The sequence below is a fragment of the Perna viridis genome, chromosome 6 (assembly GCF_037379345.1).
Source record: "Perna viridis isolate PV_CMFRI_1.1 ecotype Kerala chromosome 6, ASM3737934v1, whole genome shotgun sequence".
Taxonomy (NCBI): Eukaryota; Metazoa; Mollusca; class Bivalvia; order Mytilida; family Mytilidae; genus Perna; species Perna viridis.
Window position 1 is genome coordinate 3,849,618 of NC_142450.1, and position 20,082 is coordinate 3,869,699.

The window sequence follows — 20,082 nt, forward strand, 5'->3', positions numbered from 1 at the left end:
ATCTGGCTATGGTCTTCCTTCAGATAGGAGAGTTCTGCAAGATGGCTATCCACTTATATTTCAAAGATCTCAAACTCTGCATAGCCTTGAGCATTTTATAAGAGACTAACTTAATGCAAAGGTGGTCTTTACCTACCATTCTGTGTAAGAATCAGGCAATGAGTGGCAAATCATATTTCTCAATTTGGTCTTTTTAGCCTCAAACATATTTAAATACATCTAGTAAACATCTATAAAGCTATTTAAATTTGTCTTGAAGTATTGGTGACCTAGACATTTTTGACTGCTTATATTAGGAAAAAGTTCAGGAAACTTTTCCTGCCATTTCTCCATAGAGCATTTCAACTCATTTGACCTATCAATATCTTAAAAAGGCAAACTTTACAAACACTTTGACAGTAATTTCTTGAGGTTATGAGGTATAAATTCTTGGATAATGCAATAAAATCTCTGTGTATTGTTTCTTCATGTGCAAAACTTATGCACATTTTGCCTGATACTTAGACAAAGAAGTAATTAAATGTCTTTTCCAAACCATCTTTTGCCATCTAACCAAAATATATTCATGTTGAAGCTGATATACTCTCATTATATGAATTGGAAAGAAAATTAAGACAAGTAGTGACTCTCTGGTTTACCATTCACAGTAACCATTGATCCATCCAAACATCAGGCAGGTGTCAAGAATAAGCATGTCAGTATACATAACTGAAGATAGATTGGCATTTTTCTATAAGGGAGCAACCGTTTGATTTCTAAGGGAGGGGATGATAACATTTTGTGTCCTGGTTTTTTTGTTTTTTGGGGTTTTTTTTTTCAGAAAAATTTACCTGACCTTTTTCTCTAGCCTGTCCAGGATTTACCCAATTGGTCATTCAGGAATTTTTGAAACCCTACATCACCATCTTGTCTTTTTATTTCAAATTTAAAATCTAATTCTAGTTCCCCCTCACCTAAAAAATATCAAATGGTAGCTCCCTAACTGCCATTCCCCCTCCCAAAATTTCAACATAACTGCTTTGATAAAAATTTGAATTGAGGAAGAAAAATAGAAAGCTGATATTGGACCATGGGACACTGCTGTCACATTGGTTCTCATGAATAGCAAATTTCTTCTTAAATGCCCCTTGACCTGCCTAATTCTTAGAAGGTATAATATACTTAAGCCCTGCGAACATACAACAATTGATGTAGAAAACTGACAGAAGACCATGGGACATCACCGTGATTGCTTCTGTCAAATGTAAACTCATGATAATCTGTATAGAATGATGAATGGAAACTTTGCCCAATCCCAGAATTAATTAATTATGCTCCTGTCAATGACTAGTGTGTCGGCACATTCTAATTAAGGCCTGAGGTTTCCATTAGAATTTAAAGACAGCTTGATACGGAAGCATTAGGGAAATCTGAAGCATTCCTATATAACATGATTGTACGCAACAAAACACGGTGTATCAATGCTAAGATTTGTATGTGAGATGCATGTGTAATTTGACTGTCTGCGATAGTAGGTGTTCTGGCTCTTATAAGATGAGACTATGTCTAGGAAATAAGTCAAACAAGCTCATTAAAGAGAAGAAACTATTAACAATTGGTGATAGAGATTTTTTTCTGAGACATGGCTTGCTAGAAATGCCCACAGACTGACTACTGAAACACAATATTTGGAGCCACTGTCTGCTAGTTGAAATATGATTTTTGGAGACAATTGTAAGCTCGTAATGTCTCCCAACTGATGTGACATGATACTTTGAGACTACAGAACACAAGCAATTATCTGGGTTAATAAAGCATGACACTTTGCACCAAATATGCCACCTCTCGCTTATAAATACATGGAAACTGTAACTGAAAATACTGGAAACTATATAGAATCATGCAGTTGTCTTTCATGTACTATACATTTATAAAATTTACATTTTCTACACAAGGATAACATACCTCTATTAGAACTATACAACTTTTTTTGTAGCATAAAATAATAAAATGCTTCATCGAGCACAGCTAGATACACCCACAAAAGTCTAACCATGAAAAGATGAGGCCATTATGGACACAAAGTTCAAGATTGATTCAGCACCCAATTTTGACAATGATTAAATGTGTAACATAGGAGACTGGAAGGGAGCTCTCATTAGTTGGTGGCAACATTTTTTAGCTTTCTGCCCAAGAATGAATAGTGTACAGAGGAATGAACAGATGAACGAATTGTATAATTGTACAATGTAATAAGTCTTGTCCAGAAAGACAGACATTTAAAAAAAGGTTGTTTCTTACTGTCTTTGATTGATTTCACACCAAATTCAAATTCAAACAAAATTTTTTCATCAAAAGCTACTAAAACAGTAAACCTATCCAATACAAACCCCTTTTGTGACTGATGATTTGTTCAAAAGGTGTTAGGTTCATACATGTTTCAAATGTACTGAATTCAAAATGCAGGAACTTAATTCAGAAGAAATCAGGTTTAGACAGTTCTGCACACTCATTCAATTTAGGTATGCTTCTTTCCAATTAATTACCATATTAGTATTTCATTTGTGGATATCAGTTTTCATGCATTGCCAAGATACCTTTTGTAAGTTCATAACTCCTGGATTTTGTTAGATTTTTTATGAGCAACTCGGCGGGTGTTTCTAGAAAAGCAGAGGACGCTTATCCTACCGGTGCACCTGGTCCATGCTTCCAGTTTTTAGTGAAATCCAACTTGCTCATTTACTTTTGTTACTTTGTATGTATGATTTTAGTTACTTAATGTTCTTTGTTGTGTATGTCTGTTTTCCATGTCTGGTGTTTGTCCCTGGATTATATTCTTTTGATTACCACTATAACCTTGGTTCCCTTGATTATTATTTCATAAAATCGTGAAATTTTTTCATGTAGTAATTCAATTTCAATTCAAGATTTGAAACGAATTATTAAAATAAAGAAAATTAATAATCAGGAATAAGAAAAAATGCACACAATACAGAAATGATTAAACAAACAACAAGAAAAAACACTTTGAACCTCTGAATATAACTGAGAATCAACTGAATGACAAATGGAGAATACAATACCAAAATAAAATACCATACAACCATTATGGAATGTCCAAAAAAAAAACCAAATCATCAACAATGGAACAATGGAATGTGAAAATGGAAAGTCAATCTTGCTTAAGTGCCCTACAATACATGCATATTAATTCATTCAAGAAAAACTTCCTCTACGGGGAGTGGAAATAGCAAAATTCACCTCTCCTTCAGTGTAGTGTATCGAGCATCAACCAATCAGGAAAAGGAATTTGTTGTTTTATTACTGGTTATATTGTTAGAGACAACAGAATTACAAACAATATAATTACCTCTCTGTAATTTCGGACACCTGCTTCTCGGAATGTTGGTTTGCATCGAAGATTTTTCTGTAAATAAAAAAGACAAACTAATGCACTGATTGATTCAAAACTTTGAAATGAAAATGAATCAGGCCTGGGTTTCGTAAACAATCTTAAATTGAGATTTTCATTCAATCCTCCAGTTTTTCTTTGAATCTCCAATTTCAAGTAATTTGATAGGTCTAAATTTGAGTTGAAGAAGGATTTGAGGAAAATCTCAATTTGAGATTTTTTTATGAAACCAAGTACTGATTGGCAGCTTGGGAGATGTTCAGGAAGTGGGAACCTCCTACCTTTATTTGAGAATCTTATCAAAGATAGGAGATGTAGTATGATTGCCAATGAGACAGTCATCCATCAAAAGCCAAACAACATTGACAAACAATTAAGGAGGTAGACCTACGGTAAGGGACACAACTGTTACAAATCATTGTAACATTTATATTCACAACTTTACATCAATCTTATGTAAGCATCAAAGTAACTTAGACTGATTTCATTCTGTTTCAAAGGAAAGCTTGAAAGTCTTTGGCAAAACTGAATATGATACAAACATATCACTGATTGAAAGAGTTATTTCCCTTACCCTAGGTCTACCTCCTTAAAGTTATATAATTTGTTAATTTGGAGCATAGTTTGGGTAGTGACCAAAATGACCAATTATGGGCTGAAACCTCCCTGAAAATCTCTTGATCCAGGCATGGATAACAAATACATGTTCCATATATTATTTCTTTTGCATTAAAGAGTGTTCATGAAAGGACACCTTTGTACAAAAGAAGAACAGTTTTACAACACAGAAATTTCACAGTAAAACCTGTCAATCAAAAGCACCAGAACACCACAAACTTGTACTGTAGATAGAAATATAACAGTAAAACCTGTCAATCAAAAGCACCAGAGCACCACAAACTTGTACTGTAGATAGAAATATAACAGTAAAACATGTCAATCAAAAGCACCAGAACACCACAAACTTGTACTGTAGATAGAAATATAACAGCAAAACCTGACCAGAACACAAACTTGTACTGTAGATAGAAATATAACAGTAAAACCTGTCAATCAAAAGCACCAGAACACCACAAACTTGTACTGTAGATAGAAATATAACAGTAAAACATGTCAATCAAAAGCACCAGAACACCACAAACTTGTACTGTAGATAGAAATATAACAGTAAAACATGTCAATCAAAAGCACCAGAACACCACAAACTTGTACTGTAGATAGAAATATAACAGTAAAACCTGTCAATCAAAAGCACCAGAGCACCACAAACTTGTACTGTACATAGAAATATAACAGTAAAACCTGACCAAAACACCACAAACTTGTACTGTAGATAGAAATATAACAGTAAAACCTGACCAAAACACCACAAACTTGTACTGTAGATAGAAATATAACAGTAAAACCTGTCAATCAAAACAAGTGATTTTGTTGCTCAATAGTGACCCTTTCTTCCATAAAATGGGTCTCTTGAGAACCAAAATATCTGGGGCAAAATATGAATTTAACAAGATACTGAACAATATTTAGGAGAAACAACAGTAAAACCTGTATTAACTATAAATCGAGAAACAGCCTGTAGTCAGAGGTACGTTCAGTATAACAGTAAAACCTGTATTAACTATAAATTGAGAAACAGCCTGTAGTCAGAGGTACGTTCAGTATAACAGTAAAACCTGTATTAACTATAAATTGAGAAACAGCCTGTAGCCAGAGGTATGTTCAATATAACAGTAAAACCTGTATTAACTATAAATCGAGAAACAGCCTGTAGTCAGAGGTACATTCAATATAACAGTAAAACCTGTATTAACTATAAATCTGTTTAGACCAGATATCTAGCTTCCACTGTCACTTCCTGTCAGTTTAATGTATTTGAAACCTGTGTAAGGCAAAAGTCTTGTCTTTAATGAACAAAACACAGTTCAAGTCTAGATGCAAATTTCAAATCTTTCTGGCAAAAAGTTTTTAGCACATTCAACTGATTGTCTTTATCTTAACATGAAAAGGGAAAATCATAGCTACAGATGTATAAAGTAGTTTAAGTACTGATCCATGTCAGAATCTGATAGGAGCTACCATAACTAAGTTTTGCTGAATTTTTCAAAGCTGAATTATTGAACAGCCCCACACAGCAAGGAAAATGAAGAAATATTTGGTCATTTGAAAATGGTTAAAATGTACTGCAAAATTTCCTTGCATTATTTACTAATAAACTGTCTATTTATTCAAGTGTCTCAAACCAGTTAAAAGATATCTCCTTTCATCTTACTATTTCAACATCAGTATTTAAAATAAAAAAAATGTTTTTCAAATATGTTGAAAAAAAGATAAAAAAATTCCTTAACATTTTTTTTTGCCTAATTTTAATATTGGCCTATACTAAAAGAAAAAATGTATTCACTGTGGACCAGAGGAAGTGGTGAAAAACTCATGAACTGTGCTGTAACATGAAATATTTATCCTTCATACCAAGTACAAATCAAGCTGACAGCTAGCTTCCTTTTAAATGTGTAAATTATATCTAAGAACCAAAACCCAATTTAAAATTCAGTAATTAAAATCAAATTTCCTGTGTTATTTCCCTGTAATTCGATGTTAAGTCTACTTACGGACTTGTTTTCAGTTTGGGAAATTTCCATTTTCATTTAATAGAAAGAATCTGGTTTAAAGAATTAGTTCGAAATGTCAACCTAAAAATATCATCTCAATTGAAAAAAGTATGGTAAAACCTGTCTAAAAAGACCCCTAAATAATCCCTAAATCTGTCTAAACAGACTCCTAAATAATCCCTAAACCTGTCCAAACAGACCCCTAAATAATCCCTACACCTGTCTAAAAAGACCCCAAAATAATCCCTAAACCTGTCCAAACAGACTCCTAAATATCCCTACACCTGTCCAAACAGACCCCTCAATAATCCCTACACCTGTCTAAAAAGACCCTTAAATAATCCCTATACCTGTGTAAAAAGACCCCTAAATCCTTAAACCTGTCCAAACAGACCCCTAAATAATCCCTACACCTGTCTAAAAAGACCCCTAAATAATCCCTAAACCTGTCTAAAAAGATACTAAATAATCCCTAAACCTGTATAAAAAGACCCCTAAATAATCCCTGTATCTGTCCAAACAGACCCTAAATATTCCCCATATATGTCTAAACAGACACCTGGAAAATCCTTACATCTGTTTAAATTGAACCAGTTAAAGTGCTGAGTGTTGATAGATGCACCAACAGAAGTGCTGCAATGTGGAACATTACCAGTCCTACTGTATATTATTGTTAAATCAAGATGCCTAGCACTATAAAAAAAAAACCATGACAACTTTTGAACTTATACATGCTTTTAAGCCCACAAATGTTTGCAATCTCTTAGTACCATGACTCAGATATCATATATGTATATATTTCGTATTGCAAATATAATGTCACATGGTCTGTAAAATTAAAGGAAAACATTTGATTAATAAGATAAAACAATTACCAGGTCTTTCCTTAGGAGAGAATATTACATAACCATTATCAATTATTGATAAATTTAGTTACAGAGGTCATTGACAAAGTTATTTCTAATGAACAAATGTACATCACCCACTGAGGTTTAAATACTATGGAAAAACTTCCAATTTCAGACATGAAAAAAATGTGTCCATGGAAATAATGCTTGCAATAAGTACTCATAACATACATACAAGCTATCAGGATTCCACCTGAGTGAGTTCATTCTAAAAATCATAATTTGAAAACCGTTTGAGTACCATTACTATATATAGCATAATTATTTGTATGTATTAAGTTTGATAACAACTACATAAAATCCATAAATAGCTGCATGATCAACAGGAATCTTGGTTATCACACCTTCTACACGAGTAACTTAGCACTAAAAATTGATAGTAAAACATGACAACAAAGACTAACCATAATGTACAATGAATGTCTACTTCCAGTGGGAGGCTGTGGAAGAGTCAGGTTTAAGGAAGCAGTATTTAAAAAAAAAACAAAAAAAAAAAAACACCAGTTTCAAGTCGCATGAAATTCGGTCAGAACTCCTAGAGTTATTGTGACCAACTTACTGTGAATGTACAAATTTTTTGCTATTTTAGCAGTAAACAAGCCCCCACCCCCCACCCCAAGAAAAAAAAGAAAAGAAAAGAAAAAGAAACCAGGAAATTGATTTTCAACACTATATAACGATAATCATTTTTTCACAAAAATTGATACCCATGAATATGTTCAATCGAGAGAATTCCAAAAAATTTACCAACAACATAGATTTATATTTTTACAATTTTAGATTATAACTCATTTCACAAAATTGTTGTGGAATTCTTGATAATAATGGTAAAGTATAACCGGCATAAACCCAATATATTCGGGATTTTAGAACTGGTTTGGCTTAGACAAGTGTTTATTTTACCAAAGTTAAAAATATATTAAAACTGATACAAAAGTGTCTAGTGAAGAGAGGTTTCTGGATTATTCATGGACCAGTTTAGAAAGATTTTACTGAACAAATAGTCAAAATACAGTGAAAAAGTGGTGGGTAATTTCATTCAATGTTTCACCCACTGCCTGATTCTTACAGAGACTGACATTTGAATTCAGTGGACAGAAAAATGATTTCATAAAGATAGAAAATGATTTTACGACATATTTCTTTGGGGATCGTGGATAATTGTGTGATATTCACCAAGACGATTACATCTTTTGATTCCAAAACACAGATAAACACCTACACACTACAACAGTCATGTGTTTTATTGAACACTGCCATTCAGGTAAAGAACAAAGGACAATCCTAAGACATAACAAACTAGAAGAATGGAATTGAGATTGGTTTTACCTAGCATTTATTATCTTCGTCATTATTTCAAAAATCAATATTTCATTCAAGACTTGAATTACATCGTGTCTTTATTCTAGTTCATTACGTATGTTAAGAAAAGTAATGACTGAGAGGCTGTAAATGTTCTCTGATATCATAGAGTATCATATTTATTAAGACTGTGAAATTCAGTAAGACATAGTTATTGTTTGTAGAAACAAAAAAAATCGGTTAATAATTGTGATTAATCATTAATAAAGATATCTATGTCCCATCAATTGAGAAAACAAGACTGCCAGGCCTTTCTAAGCAAAACGGCAAATTGATACTACCAATACAACAGGGTTTGAAATTGTTTGAAATTTTTGCTAATTTCATGCACAACCTTCAGCTTTGAATGGCACACTAACACAAACTACAGTTTCAAATGGCACACTAACACAACTTACAGCTTTGAATGGCACACTGACACAACCTTCAGCTTCAAATGGCACACTAACACAACTTACAGCTTTAAATGGCACAATGACACAACCTACACCTTTGAATGGTACACCAACCCAACCTACAGCTTTGAATGGTACACTGATACAACCTACAGCTTTGAATGGCACACCGACACAACTTACAGCTTTAAATGGCACACTGACACAACCTACAGCTTTAAATGGCACACTGACACAACCAAAAGCTTCAAATGGCATATCAACACAACCTACACCTTTGAATGGTACACCAACCCAACCTACAGCTTTGAATGGTACACTGATACAACCTACAGCTTTGAATGGCACAGTGACACAACATAAAGCTTCAAATGGCACACTGACACAACCTACAGCTTTAAATGGCACATTGACACAACCTACACCTTTGAATGGCACACCAACTCACCCTACAGCTTTGAATGGCACACTGACACAACCTACAGCTTTAAATGGCACACTGACACAACCTACAGCTTCAAATGGCATATCACCCCAACCTACAGCTTTGAATGGTACACTGATACAACCTACAGCTTTGAATGACACACTGACACAACATACAGCCCTGAAGGACAGTGTCACATTCTACAGCTTCAGATTAGTGCTTGCATGCATTATTCTTTTCTTTGTGAAGTAGGCAGGAAAAAAATTAAAGAACATCAGGTGTTCCTTCCGGTTTGTTTTCAACTGAAGACAGACAGCAAATCTTTCAGCACAGCTGCAAATCTATTGAGGAACCAAAGAAATCATTATACAATGTATTATGTTACAATATAAATGAGTTTGTTACCTTTCAATCATTGAAAGAGACCTGATAATGTAACAATGTAGAAGTTTCTAAAGAGCAATGCCTTATGATGATAAAATGACATTAAAACAGGCATTAAAAATAGATTAATGACTGGATGGCTTGGAGTCAAAATAATGCATAGGAGACCCAGTGTGGGCTAGCTTCTGTGAGCTAATACAATAAAAATTCAGCTCTGCTTGGTGTGTCTGATAAACAGCTCAACACGAATGGGCAGAATAAGATTGTCACCAGTCAAAATCAGTAAAATCAGTAGTTAAAACACTACCAAAGATATGAACAATAAATAACTGAAAATAAAAAGAAATAAACACAATAAAAATTATGTAATTCAAAGTTTCCAAATAAATCTTGAACTTTGTGGGGAAGGTGCATAAAGTTCAAGTTATAATAATATTATACAAGAATAGCAGTACAATAATACAATGACCTGATAACGTGACTAGATAGGTGTTTCATAAAAGATCAATATCTTCTGATTATGCAAGTACATTAAACAGTTTATAGAAGATTAATTTAACGAACCAAGATTTTAGCGGAAATCAAAAGACTGTAATCCAGGGACAAAGACCAGACATGTAAAACAGACACATACAACAAAGAACATAAAATAACCAAAATAATACATACAAAGCAATAAAAGTAAATGAGCAACACGGACTACACTAAAAACCGGGTGAATGGACCAAGTGCACCTGTAGGGTATGCATCCTCTGCTTTTCTAGAAACACCCACTGAGCTGCTCACAAAAAGTCAAGTCTGAGGTAGTCAAAAGAGTAAAGGAGTAAAGTAAAACTAGACAAATTGAACAAATCAGTTCTCATGGTACCGATGGATTCACCATAACAATCCACAAGGTCATGGTGACAACCATAACACTTCAGTATTGATGACATCAATCTTGTAGCAACTTAACGCTGTTTCAGAAGCCTAATTGTTAGAAGTCTAGCATGGTACAAATAGTATGCATAGTTATGGCAAGCTCTGGTATAACATATGAATTGTGATGTGAAAAATGTATTTCATTATTGTCTTGCATTTCAAGACCAGTACAACATTACTAGTGATAAGGAAATACAATATTGGGCTACTGCAAGAAATAATTTCTTGTAATGTCATCTTTCCAAAAACATAGGGGATGGCAAAACACAAACAAATCAAACCTATCTGCCTCTCAAAAAAAAATGGGGGTTTTAGCATCAACCCATAGGTGTATCCATGGGGGAGGGGCAGCCCCCCCTCCAATTTGCAAAAATGGAAATACAGTATTTTTCTGGGTTAATGCATACATCAAAATAAATAAGTTTATCAAGGTAAAGGTGGTTCTCAAGAATCTGCTACTGTAACCCTCAACTTCTTATAAAGATCCTAGATTTCCAAGACCAACATGTTCATCTTAATTAGAACCCCCCCACCCTTTTTCAGTTCTTGGGTGATTCTTACATTCCTATTTCCGAACATGTCCACAAATCAAACCTTGCAAAAAGCAGATGCAATCATCAACTTAAAAAATGCCCTCCCTAAATCTGAAATTATCATGATATGTTACTTGACAGAAAATTAAATATCATACTGATGAAAAAGAATTTAAATTAAAGATTATTTGCTATATAGACAGTGAAAACTAGCTAATCCGAACTTAAGATTTTAAAAGTTTGCTTAAAACAGGTGTTCAGTTTACAAAGGTTCAAAATACTATTTATATATATTGATACAAAGGGACTTTTAAAAAGTGTCTGGTTTAGACAGGTTTTCTGATTACTCAGGGTTCAGTGTAGACAGGTTTCCTGATTATTCATGGTTTGATTGACAAGTTTTTATTATTCAGGGTTTGGTTAAGACAGGTTTTCTGATTACTCAGGGTTTAGTTTAGACAGATTTTCTAATTACTCAGGGTTTGGTTTAGACAGGTTTTCTGATTATTCAGGGTTCAGTTAAGACAGGTTTTCTAGGGTTCAGTTTAGACAAGTTTTCTGATTATTTAGGATTTGGTTTAGACAGGTTTTCTGATTACTCATGGTTCACTTTCAGGTTTTCTGATTATTCAGGGTTTAGTTAAGACAGGTTTTCTGATTACTCATGGTTCAGGTTCAGATTTTCTGATTACTCATGCTTCAGTTTCAGGTTTTCTGATTATTCAAGGTTCAGTTAAGACAGGTTTTCTGATTACTCAGGGTTCAGTTTAGACAGGTTTTCTAATTATTTAGGATTTGGTTTAGACAGGTTTTCTGATTACTCATGGTTCAGTTTAGACAGGTTTCACTGTATATTGGAAATTCTCAACAGTGAAAGAAGATTATCATGAACCATAAAAATTTGATACCAGTAATTTGTCTTTTAAGAAATGTTTAGTAGCAGTAATAAATTTGATAACTACTATTATAATGATAGTTCCTGTAATATCTAAATACCAACCGACTGTCAGGATTCTAGAAAACTGATGCTTGACCATACCAACTCACGTCAATTACGGAGAATAATAACAAAACCCATTGATTATCTAATCCTATAGAGAGCAGCGATGTCATCATGGTACTATATCATTTAATTCTTAAGCATCTGAGACATATGATCTTCTGAAATTAGCCAATTTTCTTATAATAGATTTACTTTTTTGTACTGTTTAAATGAAAATATGACTATCCCAAGTAGAGGGTTAAGTAACATATAAATATCATCTGACTGGATCAAAGTTCTGAAGCACTGTTAGCACAATGGGTTAAAAAGCTAGATGGTACTATAAAAATGAAAAAAAAAATATATCTAAAACACATATTTTATTTCTACAAAGTAGACTTAACTCCAAACACAGATGATGTTATGTCAACTAAGCATTGGAGATTTTGCTAGACAAAATAATCTTTTTAAAAAGAATTTTGTAGCACCAGGCCCTGATATTACAGAACAAAGTAAGCCATCAATGGGAAGTTAATTAGGCACAAGGATTTTGTGTTGAAACTGAGTGAGACTGATGTCCTGCTTGGTGCTGTCAAACCAGTTCTGGAAAACTCCATATTTATTAAAGTTATTGAATTAGGTAACTATTAACGAATTTGATAACTTTATGGTTAATGACTTTGCTAACTTTGAGCTGTATCAATTCTTGGCATTTTTTAAAGAAAATTTGGCATTCTCAAACAAATTCCAACAAATAGAGCAGGAAATTTACTAAAATTCTACCTGCATAAACAAAAACCCATCTACAGAGTAAATAATGACAAACCCTGTCTATCCCTGACACTTGTTGAAGTCATTTATATTAGTTTATATATAAAGTTTTTTGCACATGTGTAAACTGAACACCTGTCTAAACCAAGTAATTTATACTGTTAAGACAGGTTACACTGAAATATACATAAGATTTGTAGCAAAAAGTGAAAATGATGACCACAAAATTCTTTTCTCCTGTATATTGATTTTTGACAATAAATAACGTACATTACATCAATTTCTACATACAGTGACACCTGTGTAAACCAAATCATGAAAAAAACCCAAACCCTGTCTAAACTAAACTGTGAAAAACACAGACCCTGTCTAAACCACATGCTTAATAAAGTCCCTTCGTAGCAATTTAAGTGTATGTTGAAAATTGGCGCAACAAATACCTGTCTGAACCAAACCCTGAAAAAACCCAAAACCCAGTCTAAAAATGATGCTTAATAAAGTCCCTTCAATTCAATTAAAGTGTATGTTGAAAATTGGTGCAATATATACCAGTCTGAGCCAAACCCTGAAAAAACACAAAACCCAGTCTAAAAATGATGATTAATAAAGTCCCTTCATTGCAATTAAAATGTATGTTGAAAACTGGCACAATAAATACCAGTTTGAACCAAACATACTGTACAGTCAAGGCAGGGTCAGACAATTGTTTCATTGTACCATTCATTCAACAAAATACACTCCCATTTTTTTCCAATCCATCAAAGCAGACTCCAACCAACAAAATACAATGTATTTTTCTAATCATCTTTCCTAAATATGATAAATGACTTTTTAATAACTGATTTTTCCATGACATGTAAAGCTTGATTATTTTTTCCACAGTAATTAATTACTTAGCAATTCATAGTTATTTGTAACTCAAGGGTTCATCAGGAGGTCAGGATTAAAAAAAAAACAATAATTAATCGGTTGTTGTTAATTGCCATATTGGGCCCATATACATGGGTTATTTAAAAAAAAATCAAATTTAATGGATTAAAAATAAAACAATCACATATATTGTCCAAAAAAAATTAACCAATCAAATGTAGGAAAAATATTTGTTTCAATGGCGATTCTCATCCAAAGTTCATTTCTCATCCCAAAGTTTGATTCTTATCCCAAAGATCAATGAATAAAAAGGAATTTGACAGATTTTTTTATTTTTTTCAAAATCTGTGAAACATGACAAATAAAAATTCTTTTGTGGCCATATAAAATGAGAAACAGGTAAAAGCAAAGAGACCATGATTTGAACCATTTTGCTAGCTAAGGGTTCCAGTCCTGTTCTGCCTCCCTCCATTCCTATATTTCAGCCAAATTAATCTGCATCATAGTCATAATTGTAGTGAATAATAATTTCTACCATGGACAAGTTGATGAAGTAAAATCAGCCTAAGTGGTAGTGTATACTAATATCACAAGGTCAAGAAAATATTCTAAACTCATTCTGAAGCACATGACTCCCCATTGAATGAATGGATATTACATGAATGTAATTTCATCCTGATGAATGTGTACACCCAATGAAAGAATGAACTATTCACCCTATGGACAGTACATTAACACTATTCACCCTATGACCTGTACATGAAAACTATTCACCCAATGGACTGTACATCAAAAGTATTCACCAAATGGACAGTACATTAAAACTATTCACCCCATAAAAGAGTGGATATTGTAAAATCAACCTGAAAAGTCTGTATACTAAAAACATTTCACAGTATGGATGAGTAGAATCAAACTGAACCATGTGTATATCCAAAGCTCACCCCATGGACAAGTGAGTATTGTAAAATCAACCTAATTTGTAGTGTATATCTAACCTATATAAGACCTTAAAAACAATTTCCACCGAACCCCAAAATAAACAAGACCATGGTTAACCAAATGAATTACTTTCAGGTTAGAAAAATGTAATTTCTCTAAAACTTACTCCCGAAGGAAGCATTATTGACAAAATTAAAGAACGCATTCAATATACCTTCCACTTGTTTCTATCAGAGGCCTTATAAGTTATCTTCACATAGTGATTGTTTTGGGAATGTTGAAGTGAAGTCTGTATGCTTCGTTAAGCTTGCTAAATGAAAACAAAGGTCTCTTAGCATTAACAACAATAGAAAACCATTTTCCATTAAAAAAAAAATCATTTTTGCAGCAAGTGTTTTATATTCATATCGTAATTAAAACATGAACTGAAGCATTCCTTCATTTAAAATTACATGCACATAAATAGTTTCAGTCACACTTTAATATTACAAAAACAGAAACTACTGAAACTTTGATGACATTGATGTACCCAGCAGTAACAAACTAAACACAAATCAGTCTTCGGTGTTTAATGCTTTCAGTGGTAATAATTCCAGTTTAAAATATAAATTGTGAATTAAAGTTTGGTTTTTGCCGAATAGGAAAAAGCTAAAATCTCCCCATTCCAAATTCAATAAGGTATAACTCCCACAAAATTCAGTGGATTATAAATTCCTGGTAATATGAATGACAACATATGTTTTACCAACTGTTTCATGAAATTTGGTGTGCAGTAGTTTCCAAGGAGTTGCACTTACAAAAATGTGACAGACAGACAGACTGACCAACAGGGCAAAAACAATATATCTCCCCCACAAAAATGAGGGGAGACACAACAAGACTTACAAACTGTAATATATAAACCTACCTTCTCCAGTATAGCAATACAGCCCTGATGAGCAACTATTTTACATGCTACACATTTTCTTCTTTGACCCGTTTTCTGAAAAAGAGAAAATATAACATTGTTTTCGTTTTAACTGCAATTGATAAATAGCTAACGTAAAGTTTTCTGTGTTAAGTACAACACAGATTGCAATAAAGGAAACAATATGGTGAAATACAACAATTGCAGCAGTGAATAACCTAAGTCCAAAATTGTATAAACTTTCAGATATCACCAAATGGTCTTCAACAAGTGTAAACACACCTTTAAGTGAGCTCTGGAAGGCCCCAACAACTAAAGTAATAAAATCAATGCTAACAGGATGTATGTAATGTAAAAATTACTTGTTGATAGTTTAGTTCAAAATGAGCCAAAACTGCCACAGAAAGTAGAAAACAAAAGCTAAAAAAAACAACAAAATAACAAAACAACAACAAAAAAACATGCAAAATAATCTATCATAAAATTAATATTGTCAGGATCAATAATTTGAATACAAAAGACTTCTATCTATTTTACACTTTCCATATTAGGTTTATGTATGTTACTTCTGATTCTACACAACCCCCATAACCCTCATTTCAATTTGACAGACTGGTTAAAGTTCTTATAAAAATATGTCATGTGTGGTTGTTTATTTTTGACCCTTGAATTACCTCTACCATTTGCTTTGTCTGTCTTTTATATGGATTAGTATTCAAGTTCTTAAAACACTTAGATGACTTTACCAACCTCGTGCAAGAACAAAAGCCTTTAAGTACCAGTCTTTCTAAAAATCAGACAGAAGGTGATTCATGCATGTTAAAAACCCACCAAATTCAGTTTTATTTCTTGTTCAGAAACAATTTATGATCACATAACCAGTCTTAGTTTTTCATTAGGTTGTTGCGCTTTTGAGATAAAAATCATGTAGATTGTACATGAAATTTGCACTTTGGAAGAGTTATCGTTCTTGATTTGGATTCATTTGGTTGATTTCAGTGGGAGATGAATGTATGATTTTCTTAAAAGTGCAGATCTGAATGAAGAAAATATAGTTGTTTTGTGAAAGTATAGCATATGTAGACTGAAAAAGCACCATTTGTTTGGTGGGTTTTTCTTCACCATGAATCACTTAACCATTGGTAGTGTCTGAATTTTATGTGGACTTGTACTTAAATAGAAATGTATATTGGGAAAAAAATTCAAAATGGAAACCCCAGAGGTGTTTAATTCACAGGTGTTTGAATTATACAGATTTTAAATAGAGAAACTTATATGATAAGAACTACATAAAATGTCTGGTTTAGACAGGTTTCAAGTTAAAAAAAGGGTTCAGTTTGGACAGGTTTCCAGCTGACTAAGGGTTCAGTTTAGACAGGTCTCCAACTGACTAAGGGTTCAGTTTAGACAGGTTTCCAGTTGACTAAGGGTTCAGTTCCGATAGGTTTCCAGTTGACTAAGGGTTCAGTTTAGACAGGTTTCCAGTTAAGTAAGGGTTCGGTCAATACAGATTTCTCTGTAATTCCATTAAAAAGTCCACTGTGAACAAGTGGAAACTGTACAAACTACCAAAACCATAGTGTAGATCAAGATACTATGACCTAGACAAAACTCCCACATGAATTTCTGTGTTGTAAGATTCTTGACAGAACTGGTCATTAAATCTTTCATTTTTTGTCCGCAATAATTCTCTTGGGACATTAATGTCATATTTTCATGCTAATAGTTCATAATGCATAGAAAATCAGATCAACATTCGTCATAAAAATCTGTGAATTGTTAAGTTGTGGAAGAAATATAAGTATACCGGTACTGTATTGTGAGATTATTTGTGCATAATGTTTTATTTACAGTTTGAAAAGCTCTATATATATATATATTACATCTTGTCAATGGTTTTTGTTTGTGTGTTTGTTGGGGTTTAATGTCCGAGCAGCAATATTTCAGCTATATTCAGACAATGAACATGAAATGGATGATAAAATGAACATGAAATGATAAAAAAAAGGATGGGTCACAAGGACAACAGGGTCGACAAATTTTGATTGCCACTACAAAAAGGGGGGATGGGTAAAGTCGGGCAATTTAGCCTCCTGTGGCGGAGCGCAAAGGTTCCTACTCCTATCGAATACCACAGCAGAGTTCTTTAACGTGCGAGGAACGTGGCATCTTTCCCAACACGGTGCACCACTATGGTTTGCGGTCAGGTTTTCCATATTATAGCCTGACAACCCCAGCATGTAACATACCAGGGGTACCCCATTCCACCACCTGGGGACACACATCCCAGTTGCTCTGTAGGCAGAGCGCCTAACCCCGGCTAGGTTTCTGAGCACTATTTAGTCGCCTTTTACGACAAGCTTAGCACTGCTGAAGGCCTATTCTTTTAAACACCTGGACCTGCACGGGGATCTTGTCAATGGTAGATCCAAAGATTTTGATAGGGGAATCCAGGCTATTGATAGCTCATTTTTGCCCAAACTTTATATAAATTTAATAAGTTTTCCAATTCAAGATGCTCTAGAGTGCCTAAATGGCTCACCCGGAGATTTTGAAATTATGAGGTCATATCCTTGGGTCATTTAAAGCTTCAATGGCCTCTGGTGACCACACTGTTTAATCAAGCAGAATGCAAATTTTATCCGATGTTAAAGCTGTCACTGTTATTACTTTGCCAATTTTGGTCACCATTGGCTAAGTAAAAACAAAGACATAAGCCAAAATGTGCTCCCCCATAGGGTCTCAACTGCAACTTTGCGTGGCCACAGCCATCTGCTAAGCTATCTAACATCCACTAAAAGTGGATCATTTGTAAAGGGCATTGAACTCATTAACCCTTTCAAGTTTCAAAACATTGGAACTTGTGGTTTCAGAGGATTTGATCTTTGAAAACTGGCCAATCGGAAGTTTAAATGACCTCTTGTTTAATCAAGCTAAACCAAAAGTGGATCTTGCAAACACCATCACTGCCAAGATTGGTTAAAATTGGTCATGGGGTTTTCATGTAGTTGAGCAATATATGAATAGTTTATGGACGATGGACGCAAGGCTCACTGGAACCTTTGGTCAAGGTGAGCTAAAAAGATGGAAGAAGAGTTGTTCCAAGCCCCGAATCTGCCACTATGTTGGTATTCACCATGGATAATGTATTTAAATTGCTGTTGAACTCAGGGGTATCTAGTATATGGTTAGGGGATTCAGAGGAGTATAATTTGTACATAGATTTCCCATACTCATTTTTAAATTTTGAACACTTTTTGTGCTTCGAAGTTGGGGAGGGGAAGTTGCCAAAAACTATGGAATCCATTTTTCATGGGCCTGTAATATAAATTACCCAATAATGACATTCCATGGAAAAATATATGTAAAATTTTTTATAAAATTCAAGAGTGGCAACATGGATAATTTTTAAAAAATGTTAAATAATTATATCCTGCTGAGCAGGATAAAACTTTACAAAATTGAAAGATAATTACAAAACTGTCAGACAGATTGCAAAGGTATAATTCAAAACGTTACAACGTCCTAGTTTATGCTAGGAAGGTTTTCAGAACCTAATAAGGTCACACAGAAGAAAACACAATTTGTGAATGTCACAGACAAACACTATCTGTGAATGTCACGATTTCATCATTACCTATATTTCAATTACACTTTGGTGATTTCAATTCATTATGATCAAGCACTATCTTTAAAAAAATATATAGCAGAAGCAGTAAAATTTGTTCTTTTACTTATAATTTTTTACATTTCATTCAGGAAAAAAAAACAAAAAACACATGGCATGCAATTTCAATTTTCAATACAGTTTTCTTTTTATTATTTATTCATCATCACTAAATTATCAGTATTTGGCCAATCGAGAAACAAAATAGGGATAAGGTGACTTGTGTTTCTATGGAGGATTATCTTTAATATCAAAGAGTAAAAAGTTAAACTACACCGACTGCCTAATATCAGGGAAATTAAGTTCTTAACTTAAATAAGATGTTCATAGTATTTCTGATAGACAAATACCATTCTTAAGTAGTAGTCCGGCTAAGAATCATGCAAAATGTGCTACATAGTTAGAAAGCCTACATATTTTTTTATATATATATATCATTTAAAATGCTAAGTTAACAAAAATATCATGTGCATTTTCATAGAACCCTTATTTATAAGAGATATAAATTATATAGAATGTACTGTAAATAAAAATAAAGGTAGACAACTCTGTAAATGCCACTAAAATACATTGGATTTTCAATGTGAATTATCTCCTAAGAGCAGACAGATTGAAATGAATGAATGATTAGGCACTTCACCATATAGACCTATACAGCAATTTAATAACAAAAATAAAAATGTAGCCTTTTTCGGGATGTATCATTACAGAATTTGCATGATTCTTAGCTGGAGTACTACTTAATCACCAAACTACTTGCCACTACTTCAGAAGCTGATCAAACAAGTTGCAGAACATCTGAGCTAGTGAAACTGTAAATGCCAATGGTCACACCAGAGAATGCAATAAAACTGCTCCTTAAAGGTCTCAGTGATGTGAAAAACATTTATTTCAGTTCCAGAATAACTTGGCTTATCTCAAACAAAACTATTGCACTGTCAGACTTGATCAAGGTAGTCAGTACAATTGTATACTGTAAATTTAATTTCTGTAATACTTATTTTTTGCAT

General features: G+C 33.5%; 1 protein-coding gene across 13 annotated transcripts in view; it reads right to left on the reverse strand.

The window, feature by feature from the left end:
• The window catches only part of LOC148613260 (diacylglycerol kinase zeta-like), a 106,783-nt gene that overhangs the window by 61,643 nt on the left and 25,058 nt on the right, over positions 1-20,082 (reverse strand). For all 13 annotated transcript variants that reach the window (XM_088586545.1, XM_088586555.1, XM_088586547.1 and 10 more), the window contains exons 4-5: positions 15,406-15,480; positions 3,350-3,406 (exon numbers count right to left, since the gene is read on the reverse strand). In XM_088586545.1, coding sequence (XP_088442671.1) covers positions 3,350-3,406; positions 15,406-15,480 — 132 coding nt within the window. The remainder of the gene's footprint in view (positions 1-3,349; positions 3,407-15,405; positions 15,481-20,082) is intronic.